At 51.0% G+C, this 22459-nt stretch overlaps 6 protein-coding genes across 6 annotated transcripts; 3 read left to right on the forward strand and 3 right to left on the reverse strand.

Moving 5' to 3' along the window:
* Positions 1-5916: 5916 nt before the first annotated feature.
* Positions 5917-6210, reverse strand: N0V96_001025 (uncharacterized protein; the record flags this gene model as incomplete). Its single annotated transcript, XM_053195312.1, has 1 exon — positions 5917-6210. One exon carries the CDS (start codon positions 6208-6210, stop codon positions 5917-5919), a length of 294 nt encoding a protein of 97 aa, XP_053047282.1.
* A 1588-nt stretch (positions 6211-7798) lies between these two features.
* N0V96_001026 (uncharacterized protein) lies at positions 7799-8845 on the forward strand (the record flags this gene model as incomplete). The annotated part of the gene is made up of 2 exons (XM_053195311.1): positions 7799-8081; positions 8133-8845. 2 exons carry the CDS (start codon positions 7799-7801, stop codon positions 8843-8845), a joined length of 996 nt encoding a protein of 331 aa, XP_053047281.1.
* Positions 8846-12437: 3592 nt separating this feature from the next.
* On the forward strand, positions 12438-12915 carry FAD1 (3'-phosphoadenosine 5'-phosphosulfate sulfotransferase; the record flags this gene model as incomplete). Its single annotated transcript, XM_053195310.2, has 2 exons — positions 12438-12533; positions 12589-12915. 2 exons carry the CDS (start codon positions 12438-12440, stop codon positions 12913-12915), a joined length of 423 nt encoding a protein of 140 aa, XP_053047280.2.
* Positions 12916-14728: 1813 nt separating this feature from the next.
* On the forward strand, positions 14729-16602 carry N0V96_001028 (uncharacterized protein; the record flags this gene model as incomplete). The annotated part of the gene is made up of 4 exons (XM_053195309.2): positions 14729-14998; positions 15057-15163; positions 15232-16367; positions 16424-16602. The coding sequence occupies 4 exons, from the start codon at positions 14729-14731 to the stop codon at positions 16600-16602; spliced, it is 1692 nt and encodes a 563-aa protein (XP_053047279.1).
* Positions 16603-16671: 69 nt separating this feature from the next.
* N0V96_001029 (uncharacterized protein) lies at positions 16672-18683 on the reverse strand (the record flags this gene model as incomplete). Its single annotated transcript, XM_065756107.1, has 4 exons — positions 16672-17313; positions 17363-18030; positions 18081-18345; positions 18408-18683. The coding sequence occupies 4 exons, from the start codon at positions 18681-18683 to the stop codon at positions 16672-16674; spliced, it is 1851 nt and encodes a 616-aa protein (XP_065615347.1).
* Positions 18684-19144: 461 nt separating this feature from the next.
* On the reverse strand, positions 19145-20936 carry N0V96_001030 (uncharacterized protein; the record flags this gene model as incomplete). Its single annotated transcript, XM_053195307.2, has 7 exons — positions 19145-19200; positions 19538-19862; positions 19916-20124; positions 20187-20328; positions 20389-20488; positions 20542-20669; positions 20733-20936. 7 exons carry the CDS (start codon positions 20934-20936, stop codon positions 19145-19147), a joined length of 1164 nt encoding a protein of 387 aa, XP_053047277.2.
* Positions 20937-22459: the final 1523 nt, after the last annotated feature.

Consider the following 22459-nt stretch of genomic DNA (forward strand, 5'->3'; position numbering starts at 1 on the left):
TTAATATTCACGAGTTGTAGAAAATGCGTCATTGATGATGCTAGGTGAGCGATAGCAGCATAAAACTTATCACAACTGGTTTCAGTCGAAAGGAAACATGGTCTCACGATGATCCTCGAGAAAAAGGCATCCAGATTCTAGTCGTCCGCCATTAGGCATTGAGATGAAGGATGACAATCTTATCGCTGTCGGAAATGGTTGTGGAGATGCAACAGTACACGACTCTGAGATTGTTTTCCAAAATTCCAGTGCGCAATTATCTTTTGTTAGCTTTGATGTCGGGTCCAAATGTTCAACTACAATAGCGCCACGTGAACGTTTGTCTTGAACGGTCGCTTCCGTCATCGACACACCAGGAAGCCGTGCAGGCGTGACCGACGAGATCTAAGCGACTCCTCTTCCCCGCACCATGTGGCATTCCGGCTTCAACTACCGACGAAACTATCTCGGCTTAGCCATTTCTTCCCCAATACACACCTATTCACTATCAGTTCCTCCACCTACCTGTGTTCTCAAACTCAAAAATGGAGAAGACAGATACAGCTGAGGGTGTTAGACGTGTCTCAATGGCCGACAGCGGCGAAGTTTGTCTCTCGGTGTTGCGAGTTTTTGAATGAGGTGCAAGATTTGTAAGTTGTTTCACCGAAGACATGGTTTAGATGGAAATCAATCCAATCAACTCACATTTACCACACTAGAACACCCGGCAAAGCCTTAGAGACCCGACTCAACCAAGAGTTCGGACCTGGCAATCAGTACTACGAAGACTTCTGTGCATATATCAAACAGGGTCTCGAGGAAGGATGGGTGGCGCAGACCGAGATTGACGGACGCAGATATCGGCGGGGCAAGATTGCGCTCCCTTCGGCGTCGACAAGATACTTCAGCATCACGACTGTGTTCATGGATAGCGATACTGAGTTTAGGGGACAGTATCACGCTCATCCTTACGGCGAGATAAACTGTGTCATCCAGCTTGATCCTACGGCGGAACTCAAGGGAATGCAAGGCTGGCAGGGTGCTGGCTGGACATCCCCTGGGCCCGGAACACATCACTTTCCCGAAGTCCGGAAAGGGGCTTTGGTAGCACTGTTCTTTCTGCCTGCTGGTCGAATCTCATATAATGCTGAGCCAGGTGCCCCACAGCCGCTATCGGTTTAGGTTTGAACACATTCGCAGAGCATGATCAGCTCGGCGGTTCAAGTTTGGAATTTGCTAGTAAATAAAGACTTCAAATTTCTACGTAACTCTAAGGAGTGGCACAGCTTTATTCAACTGTTCGGGCAGTAAAACCTTTGCGGATAACATGATTTCCGACAGGCATTGTAAAGAAAGTGAGGTTTATGACAAAAAGCCAGGGGAAGGTACGAAAGTAAAGCATCAAAGAAAGTTGCAAAGCTCGACACAATCCAAGGCACGAGGCCCTATCGAGCCACGGGATCTCTGAATCCCTGACAAATAGTCAGAACTCATCAATCCTCGGTATGAGCCTTTTTCTGTCTCCTCAGGCTTGGACCGTTGATCTGCCTTTGTCCAGTTGCTTTCTGAGCACGGTCTTGGCTCGACAGCGTGTTGCAACCGGAATAGTAGGCGTGCAAGACCGGGAGCCCACACAAATCTCGGTCGTACGTGGCATCGATGTTGTTGATCTGGTCGCCAGCCCCAGACTTTGTACAGTCGATGTACAGGAGGGCATTTCCGGCAGAGTTCAAGTTCTGAGTCATGTACGACGAAGCCGTGGAATTTGCGTTACCAAAGTGGCTGTACTTGAAGTGAGGTCCAGATCGCTGCATAGCCATCAGGTCAAGCAGATTTGGGTCGTTCTCGACGTACAGTCCGTTTATTTGGTTGACGCCTTCACCAGCCGTGCATTTATGGTACATGGCACAACCTTGGACTTCACTTCCGATCGGGAATTTCTGTTGGGGCCAATCTTGAGAACAAGGGCGATCGCTGGTAGGAAGGGGATGAGCCTGATCTGGCTCTGAAATGGAGCTTTGTTCAGCTTCGTTGAACATGTTTGGAGGGTAGGTATGAAGAGCAGAAGCAGGCTTCCAGTCTTGGGACCCATGTGAAGACCTCACAATCGCGAGTGAATCACCGCTCGTTGCTGATGAGGAACCACCGGCTTGCTTTTCGAGTTCGACAGCATAGTGCTCAGATCCAAGCAACAGGCTCGCCTTTGTGTTGCGCAAGGGACGGTTCGCCATCACGCGTAGATCTGATTGTATTTGGTGGAGTGTGCTGGCCTCGATGTTGTGGATGATGAGAGAAAGGTGGGACTTGCGCCTTTCTAGGATATCCAATGTGTTCTTCAGATCTTTCTCTTTGCGAAGAAACCCCAAGGATTGTAACAAACGGCTTCTGCCCAAAATTGATTCAATGTCGTATTGGTTGACAATCTTCTGTAGCGAAAGAGTCTGTACACCAATTTCTGTGGTCTGGAGAAGGGGATTGAGAGATATAGAGTTGGAAAGATCATAGAGTTCTTGAAGATGTGTTTGATAACTTTTCAATGCTGACGGCGCCTCTTTTATCTTTTTCATGAGCTCGAGAATTGCAAAGCAAGATACCGCAAGCTGGCTAGCAGCAGCCGCAACTCCTATGATTTCGGCCATGATTGAGAGACCGTGGAAGTGAGTCAAGGCCCGACAACTCCAAGGCTATGTGGAAAGAATACTGATCACCACCAGGCGGTGAGCAGGGTAGGCCAATAGGTTTGTCCGCACAAGAGATTCTTGCACTTTGAATCTTAAGATAGCTTAGTGGTGTGGCCGGAAGACATGCGGGCAGACATGTGCGCCGAATGAAGGTTGCGATAACGTGGCAGTAGATGGTCAAGTCGGTCTCTGTCTTGGGGGCCGCGGAGTGAGGAAGTCATGAGATGACTATGGGTGAACTCTATACATGTTGAAGATGAACAGAGATACATTCCACGTTGTGATGTAGGTAGGGAGAAATAAGGCTGATATGCAAGACCGGGCAGGGTTTATCCGGGAAAGGGGGCTGAGTCCATAAAACGGCTTAGTTCAATTGGTTTGTGAAGAGCCTCACTAAGAGAAAATATTTCATGTCATTGGTTCCAACGCAGGGTGTAGAGGCAATATCGCCATGGTACTGCTTTCGTGTGGTGTGGAAATTCAAATCTCTCCTCTCACCGCCATTAGAACATCAGTGTTGGAGATGAAATGGGTGTACTCACTGCTTTAGATCAGCGGTAGACTTGTACTGCCATGAATTACGAGTACTTGAATACTAGTGGGCAGTGTTGGTCATCTGGAGACTAAATCTTTTCTATCTCGTCAGAGTCGAGATGCCATAACAGTTAACGGAGACCAACGTTCGTGATGTTTCACTATTCTCTAGCGACCCAAGGCAAGGTACTTGAATATATGATTTGTTGATAATGCCGAAAATCATTCGACTCAACATAGAGATGCCCTTACCTAGGTTGCTCGCGGATAATGAGAAGTTGAGAACCTTCCCCGATCACATAAGAATTCACACTCTTTGAGGCTCCGAGTAAATGTCCCTGAGCACAACTCTTGATCGGATCGGCGAAGCTTGGGGTTGATGAGCTGTACATTGGGGGCGAGACTTGGGCTTACTCCTAGACAGAAGATGGTGGGCATGGTGCCCGATGCGTGTATGTCGGCAGCCCTGTTTGCGAGAAGCTGCGATCCAGCTGATCTCGGGCATCAGACATAAGATCATGCTGGGGCTCACGTACTCGTCAATTCTTTCCATACAAAACACTCTTAGAAATAATGAGCTGATTAGAGTCTATTGCTCTAAGTACTATATCTTGCAACGCTATCGATATCATGCTGGGAGAAAGTGATACCTGCACTGACACGAGATTATCAGTCTGTAGCGGTGTTTCGCGTCTCGCTTCCGCTCGACATCTTCTTACCGCGGTCGAAATGCAGGGTACCTTGTGCCCGACGCAGAAGCGTTTACTCCTCCCTCTTCCGCAATGGCCACAGACGCGTCGAAATTGCTTTGCCTACTTACTGCATGCCAGACTCTTTGTCATTGGGCAGACCCCTGGACATTCACCACTTGGCGCTTCACAACACACGGCCCCTTGCTTCGACCTTGCCGCAGCGATGGCCACACAGGCATGGTCCCAGCCCTCCCACAACAGAAACATTGCTTAGTCTCCCGCACATTCTCCCAACTTGGGTTGCCTTGAGTTAGGCTAACCACACCACCTTCCGAGTCATTACGACGACTGACTGGTCAAGCGAACAACTGCAGTGGTTCGATTCGCCGACAATGCCACCGAGAACGAAGATGAACTACGACGCTGCAGGAAGACAACCCGAGTTCACGTATCCGTACACCGCATCGAGCAATGTTTGCTCCAGAGCCGAGAATCAGTACAACGGGCCCGTCGAAATAAACAAAGGGACGATCACCAACAACATCCAACCGGTCACCTTGACAAACGAGCCTTCGTACCACTTCACATTTGTTTCCAACGGGCAAGCTCCCACTGGGACATCAAGCTCTTGTAAAAAGTGCGATACGGACAATCCGGCCGGAGGCGATATTTCCCGTGGTTCATCCAAGACAACATCCACTTCCGACGGTCGGCAGATCTCGCCACTCAACAGCGTTGACCAAGCCAAATATGCACGCATCCCGCATCGGGTTGCTTGTTCTCTTCGCATTGGCTGGATAAATTTCATCATTCGCCATCTAAGCTTGCGGGCTTACGGCCTTCTCTGCGGGTTTCTGATGTGGTAAGTTCGAGTTGCATGACGAAACCTCAATCAAAATGCGAGCCCCGCTAATACAAGTCATTTGATAGCTTGATTTCTTGCTATATTGGAACTCTACGGCACTCCGAAAGCAATCGTCGAAAGCGCTTGGGTACTCTCCATCTTCTAGTAAACCTTATTTCCCGGCGCCGTTGAGGAGTGTACCCACCTTCCAACACGTTGTGGCCAAGCCGAAGACCCGTACTGAGGTCCCGGGGTTTCACCGGAAGCAAAGAACCTTGTACCGCGGAAAACAACACTATGGGGATAGGACGTAATCGGCACAGGTTGGAGTCGTAAAAGCAAGATTTTAAGAGCAAGTCTATACATGTGGTTGGCGGTATCTTCCTCTCATGCCTCAAGAATCTGTCATATCCAGAATAGAAAGTTTCTTCATCATGAATTCGTTCGGAACTTGCGTCACTCCGTCTCTAGCAGTGCTCAATGCCGCTTCCTCCCATTCGTCGCATAGACGAAGCTGCTCCTGACATTTTTGTCTAATGACCTCAACGGAGTCCACTCCAATTGGCACCCTGATTGGGAACGCCTTGTGAGCTGCTAAGCCCTGCCCTTTGATCACGTCCCAAATGACTGGCGGTAGCTTATCCACAGACGACGGAAGGTTCGGAAAGAGTTCTGCCGCGATCCTTCCCATAGCTTCACCATACAGGCCTTGGTAATCTGCAATAGTGGGGAAGCCAGGAGGAGGCCCATCAGACTGAGTCTTGTCTTCATTCTTGTCGTTTATGGCAGTATTGACACCACCGGGCTCGAAGATGACGGCTTTGATGCCGAGATGAGCAGTCTCTCTTTGTAGACTCTCCACAAACACTGCTCAATGGTCAGACTCTTGTACTCTTCGACTTGGTTCATTCGATGCCCCCTCTTCTGGCTTGGGTCACTTACTTGTGAGTGCACCTTTGGCCATGCCATAATGAGCCATAAATGGGAAAGATGCCCAGCCGAATCCAGCACCGATGAACCCAAAGGTACCTGATTTTCTCTCACGAAAATGCGGAAGAACTGCCTGAACCACCTTCATTGCTCCAAAGAGGTTGGTATCGAACATTTTCTGAACGAATTCTTCGCTGGAGGCTGTTCATCAGTAAAGCCCCATCGTTTCCCGCATGACATGAGGTTTCGGAGGCACTTACTCCGCTTCTTCGATCGAAGACAAGAGAGAATAACCGGCATTACTAACAACGAAGTCGATGTGCCCGAAGATCTTAACAGCTTGCTGTACCTGGGATTTGATATCGGCAAGCGGGGAGGTCACATCGAGGTCGAAAGGTGCGATGTTATCCGACTTCTTGTCTGCTAGCCGCGCCGTCGCATTCCGGCCCGTTGCGATGACCTTATCGCCCCTTTCGGCGAACTGTTCCACAAGGGCAGCACCTATGCCCGAGGTGGTGCCCGTGATAAACCAAACGTTTGGCTCTTGCATTTTGTCGATTTGTATAGTCCGGGTCGAATGGTTTTCAGTGTGGCTACATGGTAGAGTAGGTCGTCTATCCGGGTCTGGCGGACTTGAAGAGGTATAAATGAACAATGAAACGCCGAGAACGTGGTGATACCAGGGAGCATCATAGGTAAGCTTACGAAAATTGTGGGGAACTTTGTTGGACAGCAATCCTTAAGGAACAAAGTGCAACAAACTACGTCACTCGCTTACCCTTCGGTGTCAGCAGAAAGGGGCCTTCGGACACGGGATGAAGCTTCAAGTCCCCTCAAATTCCGGCCTTATAAGTGGGCTGCGGGCTTCGGGCTCTGAGGCCAAGACGGACCTTTCCGAGCAGCCGAGCAGAAATGCCGGCGCTCCATCGGAGCTGTCTGATTCGGCGCGGCCTCTACTAGTCGTCAGCAGTAGGACAGGAACGTGCAAGTTATGCTTACGACACTTTTGCTAGTCGCTTCAAGCTAGTGAGTTTCCGGGACTCTGTCGACGACCTGTCACTATCTGATGTGAAATCGTTATCGAAATCTGCTCCACGTTCGGAAGTCGGTGCTCGTTTCCATCAGTACCTATATGGATTGTGGGACTTCAATGTGTAGGTAAGGTAGTTCTACATGGAAGTCATCTATCATCTGCCAGATTCGGCTACGCTTTTCGCGTCAAGCCCGTTATATCATGTGTTAACTTTCTTCCTCAAATTAGCCCATGTGAACGGAGGTGTTGGTCCTCCCCATTGTCATCTCTTCATCGTCTTGAATACTCACAGAGAGCGAAGTAGCTCAGTCGAAAGCCTTCCAGAATGGCAACAGCAATCAACGCAGGTACGCGGACTCAGGATGGCATGGGAGCATCGCGTATCAACCCAATTTCCATTCCTTTCCAAAACCGCTTGCCCGACACCTCATGATTGGGCGGCTTCAAACTCGGCTCGCAACTCTCCCTAACAGGGGTGTGTGGATTCCAAGCAACGTTTAAACACGCTATTGGGACTGTGAGTTCGAGTGGTTTCTTGGAAGTCTATTGGCGCTTAAATCAAGAAACCGTCCTTGCGCCATGTGACCATCCCAGTATTGCGGGTACTTCCGGACACCCACGCGATGGCATCATGAACAAGGGGTAATAACAAGGTTCGCAACTGACTTGTGGATTTCTCCAGATAATTCTCCCCGCAAAGCAATGTGGCCCTCCATGGGGCATCTTACCGTACTACCGAAAGAGGCCTGTCTTCCCCAGGCGCTAAGCCCGTGAACGGACGTGATTGCACCGTCTGTGGGGTTTGGTGTCCCCGCATCGTGAGAGAGCTCGGTAAGACGCTACCCCGACTCGGAGCTAGACAACTAGGCGCGCCATAGAAGAGCAGCATTGATTTGAAGCTTTGCACTCTTAAGTCGGGAGAGCTCATTTGCGACGGAACTCGAGAACTTGATGCCAAGGCCCTGTAGTCACTTCGATCACCTCGTCGCCACTGACATGAGTATATATACGATGGCAGTTTCCAAGATGCCTTTGATGCCGTGTGGGATGAACGACGACATTGCTTCTGTGAGCCCACTCCACCGAATTTGAGAATAACTTCAAGATGCGCGTCTTTTCCATCCTAGGCGCCCTCGCATCGGCTGCTGTCGTAGCCGGCAACCCTGTAGCCCGCCAGACATCCAATTTTGCCGGCTACCTGATCTCTACCTTCAGCGACGCCAACCCAAAAGTGCAATTTCACTTGTCAAATGGCAACAGCGCGTCTAGCTTCAAGTTCCTCAACAAGGGTCAGGCAGTCCTCACGTCGACCGTTGGTACCAAGGCTGTCCGCGATGTCTACCTAACGACAAATCCCTCGCGATCAGAGTGGTACATCATTGCCACTGGTGAGTTGACTTCAACCAAGATGCCGAGGCGATTGAACTAACTCTTACCAGATCTCGACATCAATGCTTCTGGCTTCAACTGGGACAAAGCCACGAGAACTGGCAGCAGAGGCATCGTTGTCTGGAAGTCAACCAACCTCGTCGACTGGTCTGCTCCCACGCTGAGAATTGTAGAAGCCGACACCGCCGGCATGGTCTGGGCCCCATCGGCCGTTTGGGACGATGCAAAGTCCCATTGGTACGTCTTTTGGTCCGCCCGACACTATCGATCCACCGACACGGCCCACACTGGCACCGCAACACTCGACCGAATCCGATACACCACGACCAAGGACTTTGTCACTTTTAGCCCGGCCCGGGACTACCTTGCTCTAGCGGACACTCCTCTCATCGACCAGGAGTTCCAGTACTTGGGCACATCTGGCGCCTATGCCCGCTTCCTCAAGAACGAGACTACCAACCAAGTTTACCAAGAGGTCACTTCGAACGGCATCTTTGGCACTTGGAAGCGTATTCCTGGCTACGTCAGGAATGAGAGCCCTCGCGAGGGACCTGCCTCCTATGCCGACAACACCACGCCTGGACTGTACCACCTCCTGCTGGATGACTACACTCAGTATGTGCCATTCCAGACCAGCAACATCCAGTCGCCTAGCTGGCAGGCTGGTAGCACGTCCGGCTTCCCTTCTGGATTGAAGCACGGCTCGGTTACGCCCCTTACTCAGGCCGAGTGGAACGCCCTGAACTCGAGATTCCCTGCTTGAGAAAAAAGTCAATGAAATGTTCATGCACAAGCATGCATCTTCTCTGTACATATTCTACATCATGACTTGAATGAAAGCGATTCTCTGGTATTGAAACCTCATATTGCTGACCCTATGCCATTTCATTGGAACTTTGGATCATCAGTTTCCCGAAAATGTGCCTATCGTACAATGGTAAAGTCGATCATCAAGAAGACAATGTCAGAGATATCAGTCGACGTGATCAGCTTACTCCCATACTCCCTGAGAAGTTCCGCAATTGGAATAGGCCATGCCACGAATACCTAGCACCCGCTTGTCAGCAGGTCGAGACGCGTCGGTCGATGTGGCGTCCCTTGAGCGACCGAGCTTTTGTGACAGATCCTTGAAGTTGTGGTCTCCATTGAACTTTTTTAACGTCTTTACTTGACGTTTAGGAAGACGCCCGTTGAGCCAGGCAGTTTGTGTGACTACCTAGTGGTGTCGCATCTCAGTAGGTAAGATTTAACATAGTCGATCTGTCATGGTCTTGTTCCGGCAAAAGATTGCCGAAAGGTACATTTGCAGGCTGCAGCTCTTGATGTGATCCATCATCTGATGGAAATAACAAGCTGCTCTAAAAGATCTGTTCTTGCCCAAAAGTTGCCAGCAAAGGCCACAAACATAAGAGCCTCGAATGCTTTCAGACGGCAACATCGAAGGTTTGCCACTGTGGAAGACCTGCACGTGAAAGCATATGGTACATGTGGCTTGCAGGCCTCCCGCCTCGGACTCTGCTAACCGGAAGGTTGTCTCCTTGCAGCGGATAATACCGTGAGTGCGTGCAGGACAGATGGACTGATTGATAGCAAATCGTACCCGGTTTACCGGAAACGTAGATCCTCTTTGGCTGACACCAATCGACGAATGCCTCTAGCACTTGCCGAAAGAGCTCGGGGAAGTGCGCCGGTGGCTTTGTACTTCCTCGTTTCCAGCCCTAACGAAAAGCCCGAAACAACAGGCCACAAGTCAGCAAACTTCGTTTCTTTGAGAAAAAGTGTGGCGTTGGACTTCCACGGCCGTCGCTGATAGGTCCCTTGGATTCGCCATGTGAATCTACGGCATCAATGGCTGACTGTTTACCGACGCAGATTGGCCCCGAATCATGGTTGCATGGAGTCGGCTTCAGGCCTGTGGGCTCTAAAGACCACAGCCGTCTACATTGTGGCGGCTGAAATACATCGTGGCGTGGCCGCTTGCGGTGACGAGTCTCAAGATGCTGTTCCCTCGGTAATTCAGGCTCGCCGGACATGGCAAGCCTTCATTTTTAGTGTCTACCTTTTGGTGTTCCTTGAATCTCTTTGCATTCCATTGTCTTTAACGTCCGCAGTCCCAGGCCATGTGTCCCATAGCACCCTGACATTTGGTTTTCAGTTTCCGCAACGACTTGACGAACTGTTTCAGACTTCCTTGGAGGCTCAATGTCGGCCTGAAAAGACATCTGAATTCGAAATTTGGAAAACCTACAATTCTTTACCTGCCGCCTGTCATAGATGCTCCATCAACAGGGACGGAAGGGTTGATAAGAAGTCGCGATGCACAATGGAAGCTTCATGCGAGGGGATCCTACCCCGCCATACACGGACGCCACAAGAGCCCCATTGCTCATTGGCATGACTGTAGGGTTTCTCGGAATTGCATTGATTTTCGTCGCACTGCGTGTCTATGTGCGGGCTGTGGTATTGAAGAAATGGGGTTTAGACGATACTCTCCTCGTCGTCTCATATGTGAGTATCCATATCCTTTCGACCCATCACCCAAGGTATTTAAAGTAGCATGGGCAAAGCTAGTGACTGACTGAAATTCACTAGGCTATGACGGTGATGACGGGTGTCATATTCTCGATATGTAAGCGCCTTGAACCCATGGCGGCGTGAGGTTACTGAGGTAGAAAATTTGGACTAACAATTTGAAAGGCACAACACTTGGGCTTGGGATGCACGTGTGGACGGTTCCTGTTGAGGTACAACAAACTGGCCGCAGGGTCAGTGTATCCATTCCTTGGACACTATGGTTATGGAATCTGTGATGCTAACACCTGCTACAGGCGACAATTGCTGCAACTTTATCATACCACATTACCTTCATTTTCGTGAAGATAGCTTTACTCCTTTTGTACCGACGCGTGTTCGCTCACCCCACGTTCTGTCTAGTATGCGACGCAATGCTAGGCTTCATTGCGGCGTTTGGTATTACCGTAGTGGTGTCCTCCGTTGTTATCAGCGCACCAAGTTGGAGAGGCGACACCTTCGCGTTTGAGCGGTACGACCAGGGAGCATGGTGGATGGCAACAGCTGCAATTCACTTGGTGACTGACATGATCATATTCTTCATGCCTATCCCGCTTTTGAGCAGCTTGAATTTGAAACGAGCTCAGAAGGCTGCGCTGATAGTTACCTTTGGCGTTGGATTTATGTGAGTTTGTAATCCATATTCCGGCGAAGCATTGCTCTTACTGAAGCCTTGATTTCAGCACAACGGCTATCTCTGTTGTCCGGATGTCTACCCTCACACATGTGTTCACAGCTGACGTGACGTGGGATGTGATCCCATCACTGATCTGGTCTGAGGTCGAGCTCTGTTGCGCTGTAATTTGCGCGTGCATACCAACACTTCGACCTCTCCTACGGTCTCCGAGAACTACCTCCTCGCAATACTATGAGCGACGACGATCTGAAGCAAGCGCCGAGGCGAAACTGTCTCGCAAGCGGATCAATGGGGGAACGTTCGGGAGTCACAGCCAGCGAAGCATCCAAAATACAACGACGATGGATTTGGATTTGGACATGGAGATGGGCTTTGGGGCGAACATGGAGCCGGAAATGCCGCCAGAAGCGCCTTACAACCAGAAGGGGAATGTTCAAGGATTGACTATCGTGACAGATATCACTCCAGCGATGCCAGCTGGAGAGTCTGATGATGGATCTGACGTGTTTGGGCCACTAGACGAAGAGCTCATAACACCGCTGAGCCCGCCTCCCAGATCATACACCAGTCCTGCAAGACTTGTTCCCCGGTCCCGGCCATTATCAGAATCATCCAACGAGGAGGGAAGAGAGTGGGGGATCAGTTACGGCTCAACGCAGGCCAGGTCACTGCCGAGAGGATCCTAATGATGGGAAGAACTGGGGGCGTTTGTGTTTAGCAAGGCGTTGGGGACCATTTTTACCAAAGGAGTAATGCCAGGACAGCAGAACAGAGTCATAGTAATAAGTCTTGGAAGATAATGCAGTAAGTTATCTATGAATGGCATCAAACTGAGGGACTGAAGTTGCAAGAAGGAGGAATGGTGGTGGCAGGTGGCAGGCGGCAGGCATCAGGGTTCTTTCCACCTCCTGTTATTCCCAGAAGGAGAAGGGCAAGTCCGAGGTGGACGGGACATGGTGGGCCAAGTGGACCCTGAAGAAAGCTACCGAGTCAGGAACATGTGGCCTCGGCGCACCTGCGTTTTTCGGGGTCTCGGTTCCGGGCGGGCCGCTAGACCTGATGAGCAGCTATGCACGTGCGGCGCTAGACTCTACAAAGAAGGCGGTCGGTATCCCGAGGCATCGAACATCTTAGATAAGCCGGCAAAATGGCAAGTGTCGCCCGCCCGCACGTCCCCGCCATCGCCGTCTCCGACAGGACACCGAAGTCGATAACTTTCCGCCCCATTCCACTCTTCCTGCCTGTACGCCTGCCCTCCTGCCACCTTGGCTCTTGACGACACTCTTAAATCTTTCTAGTATTCCGTAATCGCCGATCTAAGCAGTCTCGACACCATCCACACAATGTCAAATGGGAACGGCGAGCACGCTGCCGCGGCTGCCAACGGTTACCCCGCCAAACCCCACTCATCCGAGTCCCCGCGGAGTTTCCAGGAAGTGTGCCACGATCTGAAGGACAAGGTCGACGCTTTCTTAGCCAATGACCAGAAGACGGATGTTTTGCGCAATGTTCAAAAGCAGCTGCGCGCGTCAATGGGTGTCGTTGACGAGGCGTTGGCAAGATATAGGTGCGCGATACGCGACACGCCATGTCAGCTCTTCTCTTGTGTTCGCATGGGTCGCTAATGCGCCGAGGCAGCCTGGAACAGATTTCAATCTCATACAATGGAGGAAAAGACTGTATGGGCTCACATATTATATCCCCGACATATTCCCCGCGGCAATGCGAATCGTTCTCGTCGAGCCATAGCACCGCACCACCTTTGACGTCGCATACCGCCGTCTTTCCTAGCCTAATGTCTGATGCTGATAGACCACTTTAATAGGCCTCGTACTCCTAATCATACTCCTTGCCGCCCTCGCACGTCGATATCCCTCTCCTCCGAAAGCCTCCCACACGAACGGGTCGAACGGCACCACTTCCTTCCCTCCTGAATTCCAGGCAGTGTACATTGTATCGAAGCATCCATTCGCCGAAGTTGACGATTTTGTCGAAACCACCAGCGCCGAATACCACTTAGACGTAAAACGATATGCCATGTCAATGAAAGATGGTCTCGAGGCATACCTAGCAGACAGACCAAACGTAAAAGCCATTTTCGTAGGGACGAGGAGGACAGATCCCCACGGAGAGAAGTTGACAGATTTTGACCCCACGGACTCCGGGTGGCCTGCCTTTATGCGGGTACATCCTGTAATTGATTGGCATTATGGTTAGTCATTACCACTGTCATGTCATTGTAAAGTTGCTTGCTAACGCTTCTCCACAGCCGAAATTTGGGCAGTAAGTTGACACATTTTGCCGGGCTTTTGCGATAGTGGCGTTATGGACCTGATATACTAGTACAAGGATACTAACCAATCTTTAGTTCATCCGACATCTGGAAATACCATACTGTCCTCTATATGATCAGGTAAAATCTTCGATCCAAGGAAACCAATATTGGGCGACTGACATCTCTCAAGGGCTACACGAGTTTAGGTGGAACGCAAGATACCCATCCCAACCCTCAGCTAAAGACTGAAGGACAGAACGGTGCGGGTTTCCGGCCTGCGTACGAGCTTACGGAAGACGACGAAGAGAGACTAGGTCGTGATAGATGAACAAGAAGCCAACCTCCTATGGACGCTGACTTGCTGAACCCGAGAGAGTTGGATTGAAATCGAGAGTAGCGCAGAATCATCATGGAGGAGCCCATCGTATAGAGAGCGCATAGACTTGCCGCATCACAACCAATCTACACTGATTCATCTTCAGCTCGGTGCGATTACCGCACGAACCATGGCAGCCATGTCGCGTTAACAAGGGCTGTAGTCAGAAGCTGACGGAGATAGGTTCCTAGGCATTTGGTTTCAGAGCCACTCCGATTTGCCCCTCGAGAGCCTTCTGCGACATGGAAAGTGGCGAGGAAGTACGAGCTTTGCTCTCTGGCCTGTGGTTTTCCCCACCTCAACTTGGCATTATGGCTACGCCCCGGGATCAAGAAACCGCCGAAACGCGCACGTCGGCGGCCATATGCGCTCAATAGGCACTCGATGTGTGGCTGTTCAGATGGCAGGAATCAGCAAGATCTTATCTGTTTGGTTAGCTGCCAACTACCATTCTCAAGCAAGTGCTGTTTTTCCCATTTCAGTCCATGATCAGTTGTCCGTCACCCGCCCCCACAATGTCAGCAACCCCCGCGCGGCAATGTGGACCTTATCGGTATGAAATTGGTACCTTATCATCGGAAGCTTGGCCCTTGCCATCAGTCCATCGGATAACTGGCCCGAGTCGCATCAACATCGACGCTGTTTGCTATAAGACAGTACTGAGCCAAGGCGAGGTGGTTGTGAGAAGGTGCGGGCACTAGTGTCAACTTACACGACTTGGAAGCACGCTTTGACTGGGCTTGCAGTGCATATTCCGCCGTTAGTCTCATGACACTCGGCCTTCATCATGCTGTACTCTGGAGTTGATTTTTTAGCGGCATTGTCGACCATTCTTCTGCTCGCTCGTTATGTTTCTGCAGGGCCAACGGTGAAAGTTTTGAATGGCACCTACAGGGGCTTGTCTCTTCCTAGCTACCAGCAAGATGTTTTCCTTGGAGTCCCGTATGCGCGGCCTCCTACTGGCAACCTCCGCTTCAAGGCGCCACAAAGCATCGACTCAACGTGGAATGGCACTCGCCCTGCGACGGAGTATGGGGACACATGCATGCAATACACTGTAAGCACAAACATGGCAACTACTCGGCTTGGGTACTCGGTACTAATTGAAACTCTAGGCTCCTCCTAGCCACCCAATGTCTGAAGACTGCCTCTCGCTTAACGTCTTCCGCCCGAGCAGCCTGAATAGCACCGGACTTCTTCCTGTCGCTGTGTGGATTCATGGGTGAGCCTTCGAAGCTTCCACTTCAATTTCGTCTAGACACCAAGGGACTAACTGGCACTTCACCGTAGCGGCGGCTTATACGCAGGTTCATCCAGAGACAATAACCTCACAAACTTTGTGCGCCAAGCCTCTGCAGCACATAAGCCTCTCATCGCCGTCTCCATCAACTACCGACTGTCGGCGTTTGGTTTCCTTTGGGGATCCGACGAGGTGAAAGCCAACGGCAGCGCCAATAACGGTCTGCGGGACCAGCGTCTGGCCCTCCACTGGATCCAGGAAAACATTGCCTTCTTCGGTGGCGACCCGCGTCGTGTAACAATCTTTGGCCAGAGCGCCGGAGGCTTGTCTGTCGGGAAACAACTCATTGCATACGGAGGCAGAGATGATGGCCTGTTCCATGGTGCGATCATGCAGAGCGGCGGCATGGCCGAGAAGTGGCCCTATAACGTGAAGAACTCAGCTGCCTACACCCAAGATCTCTACCGGAACCTGACAGAGACAACTTCTTGCTCTGAGGCAGCCAGCCCGCTCGAGTGCCTCCGTGACTTGCCTGTGGAGACCATCTCCGCCGCCCTCAACGTGAGCATCACACCGGTGTTCTCAGGCACGGGACTCGGTCCCTGGCTCACTCAGGTCGATGGTGATTTCCTCCAAGACGGGCCAACGGCGTCCCTCGAAAAAGGTCACTTCGTGCGGGTGCCGATTATGTACTCCACCACCACTGACGAGGCAACCGTCTTCATGTTTGGCGGGATGCTTGACACGGACGAAGACTTCCGGGCTCTGGTTGCAGCAGGGGGTCCGGATCACTCCACCGTCTCTGCCATTGAGCGACTTTACCCCAACACCGACGGCACAGGGCTTCCGGTCGGGTACAGCCCGACTGCCGAGGACAACCAGCTTTACGGATCTCAGTGGAAGCGCGGGGTCGAGTTCCATACTGACGTTGTCGAAACTACTTCGCGACGCATGACGTTGAAGGCGTGGGCCGCTGTTGGCGTAAAAGCCTATTCAGCTCGTGTTAACCTATTGCCGCCCAGCACTACTTCTCGCCTGGGGTCTCACCATTCAATGGACGTCTCATTCATATTCGATGCTCTCGACGAAGAAACGATGTGCGAACCCCAGTTTGCGACGGCGTCGAAGCTCATGGGTAGGGCATGGGCGTCTTTCGTGTCGGATCTCAACCCGAACAATCACGGAGGTACGGCTTCTCCCTCACGTGCAAGCCCTGATCACCCGCTAACATGATTATTCCAGTCCCCGATACTCCTGCGTGGCCGACGTGGAATGCAGAGAAGTCAAACAAGACCGGCTCTAATTTCGTTTTCAACGCTGATAGCGACCCATCGTCAAAGTCTTTCGTGGAAGTGGATGATTACCGCCTGCGACAAACAACGTATTTGGCAAGTGTCATGCAAAGTCAGATGTACTACTAGAGAACAGTTGGGTACCTTAGTAATGATTCGGCGTCAATAACTGGAGAATCCGAAATATGGATGATTGAATTACAAGGTAATATGATAGTATCTAGTTCCTGAATCATACTCGAGAAGCACCTCCGCTTCCATCTGATCTACATCGACCACTACCTGACGCCACATGCTCAACTCATATGAGTCGGCCATGAAGCCTGGGAGGACCATTGCGCAGAGAAATTTGGTCCCCCTCGTCGAAGTAAACCCTGATCGGCTGACCAAGTCACCAGTGAGATCCCTTACATTCGGTCCTACAGCCAACTGGGGACATAGAATAACAGCCATGTTGAGCCCGGGAAGGCCCATGGGAAAATTCGAAGGCGGATTCCAGCGCACAACCATTCCAGGTCGTATGCGCTCTTTGAAAGAGACGTCGACTGCCTTTGGGTCCGGGTCCACGCTGGACGACAGCATCTCCTGGTTCATGGCTGTCTTGTCGCCCTTTCCCTCAGCAGGCTCTGCCTCGCTCTTGACTTCTGACTTCTTCCCGCTAGACTTTTGCGAATCAATATGCAAACGCCAGAATTTGGCGTGAAAGGCGCGAGCTTGGTCTTCATCGACTCCTGGGGTCTTCAAGCAGCGGGTGAGAAATTCGGGTGTGGGAAGGCGGAGCAGCAGCGAACCGGTCTCGGTGGGCGCGACGAGTTCGCCGGAAATGGCAGGGCTTCCAGACTTTGATACTTTAGCTTGATTCAGTGGCTGGTTTTGAAGATAAACTCACGCTGGTGTTGATCCAGGTCTGTAACCGTTCATTATCCCAAGTTGCAGGCGTCTCGGGGTCATAAGACTGAGCCTTGGCTTTGGGCAGCAACACCCGCAACATCTCGGCATATTTCAGCGTATTCTTGCCGGCACCAGCATCTGGAAGACTGGGATTGACACAGGCAAGCACGACAGTCTTGCAGGTACGTCTTCCTGCCGGATCGAAAACGTGCTTTAGAATTTTGGTGAGGGAACTCTGCCGGAATGGAATATACGTCGGGCTCTTGGTCTTGCCCGTTAGAGAAGCCACATCGACGGTCGCCCTGCCCCTGATACAATCTTTCAGTACGGAAAGGCTGGTGTTGATCTCCCGGGCCTCTTTCATGCGGTCGGGTGTGTGGTTGGCAATGTCCCGGGCAGCTTCCGAGCCTGCCAGGTCGATGAGGTAGAGGAGTCCGTCTTCGGCTGTTGGTATGGGACTTTCAATACGAATGCGACAGATGGCGTGGGAGCGAGATGATGCGTCATTCTTGAACGTCGATGCTGTACGGCGGAAGGTTGCTGCCTTTTCTATGAGCTCGAGGAGGGTAGCTGCTTCGGTGATTTCGTGTTCCAGGGCGCCTGCAAGCTGTGTGACACCGAAAGAATCCTCCAAGACAGAAATTGGCTTTCGAGAGTTCAGGAGGTCTAGGGTATCATGTTAGAGCAGATTAGCAAAGGGATGCGAGTCGACATACCGAAAGAAGAGTTGCCGGCCAGCTCAATGATACATGCATACACCTTCCGCTTTCCCTCCATACCTCCGCCCATGAGCGACCTTGCGACCAGCTTCTCAATCTCGCTGACTGTGAAGGTTTTGCCAGACCCAGTCTGGCCATAGGCGAAGACGGTACTAACGCCACCACTCCATGCCCAAGGGACCAAGGGCTCAACCAGATCTCGGTAAATCTGCTCAGATGTATCATCTGGACCATAGGCTTTGTCGAGCTGAACTGAAGTGGTCTTTTTGATATATCAGCTCAGGTCACGATGTTTGAATCTGTGGCAAGCAAGTGGCTGCTTACATTAAGTGTGGGAGGTCCCAGGGGCTTGACATGCTTTCGGATCTGGTGGATATCTACGGCGCCATTACCGCTGGGTCTGGGGAAAACGCCACGAATGAGACCTGCGGCCACTTCATCCTCCAAAATCGGCCGAAGTCGAGCTGCCACAATCATGTCCGGGTTGGAGGTAGTGTTCGGATCCTGTGCACCGGCCAAGTCTTTCTTGGCTGCTTTGGCGCTGAAGGCCTCGACGGCGGACTGGTACCAGGGCGTATGTTTGATGTGATATTCGTCCATGGCGAGTGATTTGCAGCTTCAATTATGTGCTGTAAAACAAAGATAAGGATTGACGTAATTATCTGGCTTTGAGAAAATTTGTATGTTACTGTTGGGGCTTGCAATGAGACTTATATCCCGAGAAGTCTTCAATGTTCTTTGCTCGTCGTTGAAATGTTCGCATCTCGTCTTAGTTGGCAAGTGGTGTGCTGTATCCGCAAGGGACACGAGAAACGTGGAGCACTCCGCGGTCCCCCAAAGTCGTTGCCTGGATTCGGTTGCCCAAGCAACCAGGCAGACAATTCGACAAGTATTGCGGTGAAACAAACAGATTTTTCATCTTCAAAACTTGTATGGAAGCTTTGAGTATTGAGATAAGGTAATGGAGGTACGAAAATATGCTGCATTGATAGATGCCTAGTCAAGGCTTCCATATTCTGCACGCCATGCACCTCTCCAGCGAATATTACCCGCTCACTACCTCAAATGTAGATGCCTAAATCGGTAAGATTTACCATGTTCCAAACGTGCGGAAATGCTTAGGTGAGTATGTTATAATCTTTCTTACATAGAAAATTAAGGTACTATAGTTACGATACCCGCTTCAACATTATCATTCCTTTGGATCGCCATCCATCATATCTGATTGTCAGAATTATTCACAGATTGTCTCTTCGGGCCTCTGGCAAAGGTAAAGGTTTTTGGCGACAGAACCTTGACATTGCCCTCCGCGTCTTTTGCTGACGGCATATACTCTGTGGTAATGGCAACTTCTACATCCTTTCGGATATCAGTATTCTTCCGCCGGTTGCTGTGACTCCTCCGCACGCTGTTTGATCTCATAGTCCCACTGGTATTATCAGCATGAGGATCACCCCAGGTCTTGACGTCTTGCATCTTGTACTCGTTCACCATGCGCTCTTCACTCTCGTTGAAGGTGATGTTTGTAATCGGGTACGCTGAAGGGGGTCCGCGACCCCGCCAGCTTTGGTTGCTGCCGGCCCCGAAAGTGCGTATTTCTTTCGGGGTCGCGTCGGTGAGCTTCTGGGTCGATCGGAGCGAAGTGAGAAGAGAACCAAAGACGGGTCCAAGCCAAATCTTGATGATTGAGAACACCATAGGCAGGTTGGCGGTGATGACGGCGACAAACGTCTCACGAACAGCCCATGATCCGGCAAGCTGTGCACCGTTCTGAGGGTCCTGAAGAAGAAAAGGATAAGTAGGAGTTTGGATGGTACAATAGGGAAACTCACTGTGACAATCAAGATACAGCGCAGGGTTGCGCAGACAACAACAAACAGTCCACCACTGAAGAGGAACAGCAGACCCCATTTCTTGATGGGTTTGAGCCTTGCTTGCCACAGCATCGGCAAGGGGATAGATAGAAGATAAAGATCCGTGGACACGTTAAACGCCAAGTAAACCCAAACGACTTGATTGGAGATCGCTGGTTGACAAACGTCTGTGAGGTGGTCATATCAGCATGGTCTTCGTGCACTAAGTTCCGACCGGAGAGAATCTTACTTCCCGGGTCAGGATTGATTTGCCAGTTCTTGTGAAAGGGGCGACAAGCGAGGAAGAGATTCATGATGACGACGATCCAACTGACGACTAAGAATCCAAACCCAAAGTAGATGCGAAGCCGGTAGCCGCGACCCAAGCCCGCCTTTAATAGTCAATATCCGGCGTGGTTGGATGGATGATGCAAGTTGAGTTGTTCACTTACAGTCAGTCTGAGATAGAACACTAGCAGTGAAGCCTTGAGCGACCACAACAACACCGAGTAACTGGACCAACCACACAGCTGAATGATTGAACCAACCACCCTAGAAGAAATATAAGTCAGTAAGAAGACTTGTTAAAAGTGCAATAGTCTTACCTGAGTCGATACTCCTCACTGTCTGGGGATAGAGCTGCTCGTTGCTCGTCCGTCATGGCGTTGTTCGCCATACCCTTTGCGACAGCTCCGACGGAATGCGCCAGCGCAGTCTCAATGGCATAGAATATCTGTAATCACCATTAGATGGCAATTTCTATAGTATTAATGCGGGTAGAGTCAGAAGTACTAACAGCGCCGACCCAAACAAGATAGTCATCCGCTTGGAGGCCCTTGAAGCCTACAGACCTAACCCTAGCGTAGGTCCTCAACATGGTAAAAAGAATGCCGACTGTCAAGAGGGTCCACGCCTCTATTGTGAATGATTGCATGGCCGCTTGAGCAGCAGCAGCAGCGGCCTCCGCCGCGGCGGGGTCCATGGCGGCCGGTGACGACATGGCGGAGTCCGATACTGTAAAAGAACGACTCGAAAGAGATTTGATGCAAACAACGAAATAAACGAGAGAAACCAGCCAAAAGAATTCAGGAGGGTCTCGAAAGGGCATGCAGGTTCCCGGGGTGTCTACTTTGTATAATCTTTGGCCAGAGCCCCCATTCTGGACGAAGCCCTTACTCGATTTGATCGACACTTGTCAAGCCCGAAAGACCGGCGCCGATCCACACCCATGGCAGCGGTTGAGCTCCATTCTCGCTGATACCCCATAGCTGTGCCACCAGGAGAACGTTTGAGGTTTCCTTGACGTTGATTACATGTGCCGGAAACGGCAGTGGGTGAAATCGCATTGCCGAAGCTTTTGTAAGGCCCACGTGCTCGGTATGCGAGGGAAACGTGGTGGCAGGTTGTATATCGTCCAACCAACATGAAGATAAGTAAACTTAGTAGTAACTGGTGCTCTGCAAATCAAGAGAGATGCTTGCAGTCCAAACATCTGCATGACTACCAGGCACGCCACAAAGGGAAGCAGGAGATTCGTTGGCATGTTTACAGCAATGTTCCGACTGCGCAACCCCGGATTGGAAAATCCGAGGACACGGTAGATGGCAGAGCATTTTCGGCGTGTCAGTCTGTTTTGCTTCGAATATCCTTCCGCTGTTGGTTTGCTGTTACATTCATGGCGCAACTCTTTGCCGTTTGCAGATGCCAACAATTGGTCGCGCATCTGAGCATCATGCCATTAAAATCTTCTGTCAAGCTAACAAACGGTTTGGTGTAACCCTAAACTGGAGAGTTTTCCGAAGGATTGAAGATGACCACGTTGCCCTCCCTGGCCACAGGGACTTGAGAGTACGATACGCGTCTTGGGTGGCATGAGTGAGAGACTCGATTTGTGACCGGTCACCGGAGTCCGGACTTTTCACGGTTCAGAAAATTGCATATATGTGAAATAATGCCTGAATGCTACGGCGAGTCGGCCAACTGCATGTCGATGAGCAGGGGTGTTCTGCCATCCGAACCCTTCGGTCAACGGCTGACTCGCTCATGGCATGTCTCTGTCTAAACGGTAGCATCCAAGCGTTCAATATGGCACAACTGTTGGCGCACACATATGTAAGCCCTTGTCCACAAGAGTTCGTTAGGACTAACACCTGGTTGGTTCAATGTTTTGACAGTTCCTGATCCATAATTCATTGCATGTACGAGTAGCCCTGAAGAAGGGCATCCAATCGCTGATGCAGCCGCGGGGAACCTGAATGAATTCCCGACGTCCCCGACTAACATCAGTCGTAGTCGCCCGCCATTATACGTAATCCCGAATGTAACCCTAAAGGAAATTGATAAAGCCAACACGCATCGCATTTCGCGTCCGTTGGAAGTGGACCCGGGGTTGGTTCTTCAGAGTTTAATAAACACTTTTACAGCCAAGCCTGCACTCAAGCACAAACTCAGGGGCTCCTAGCCTTGCCATCACTTCTCAATCTGGAATATCCTCGCAAACTGGGTATTTCCGCACGTAGTATC

Source organism: Colletotrichum fioriniae (assembly GCF_027942845.1).
Source record: "Colletotrichum fioriniae strain IMI 355084 chromosome Unknown scaffold_1, whole genome shotgun sequence".
Lineage (NCBI taxonomy): Eukaryota > Fungi > Ascomycota > Sordariomycetes > Glomerellales > Glomerellaceae > Colletotrichum > Colletotrichum fioriniae.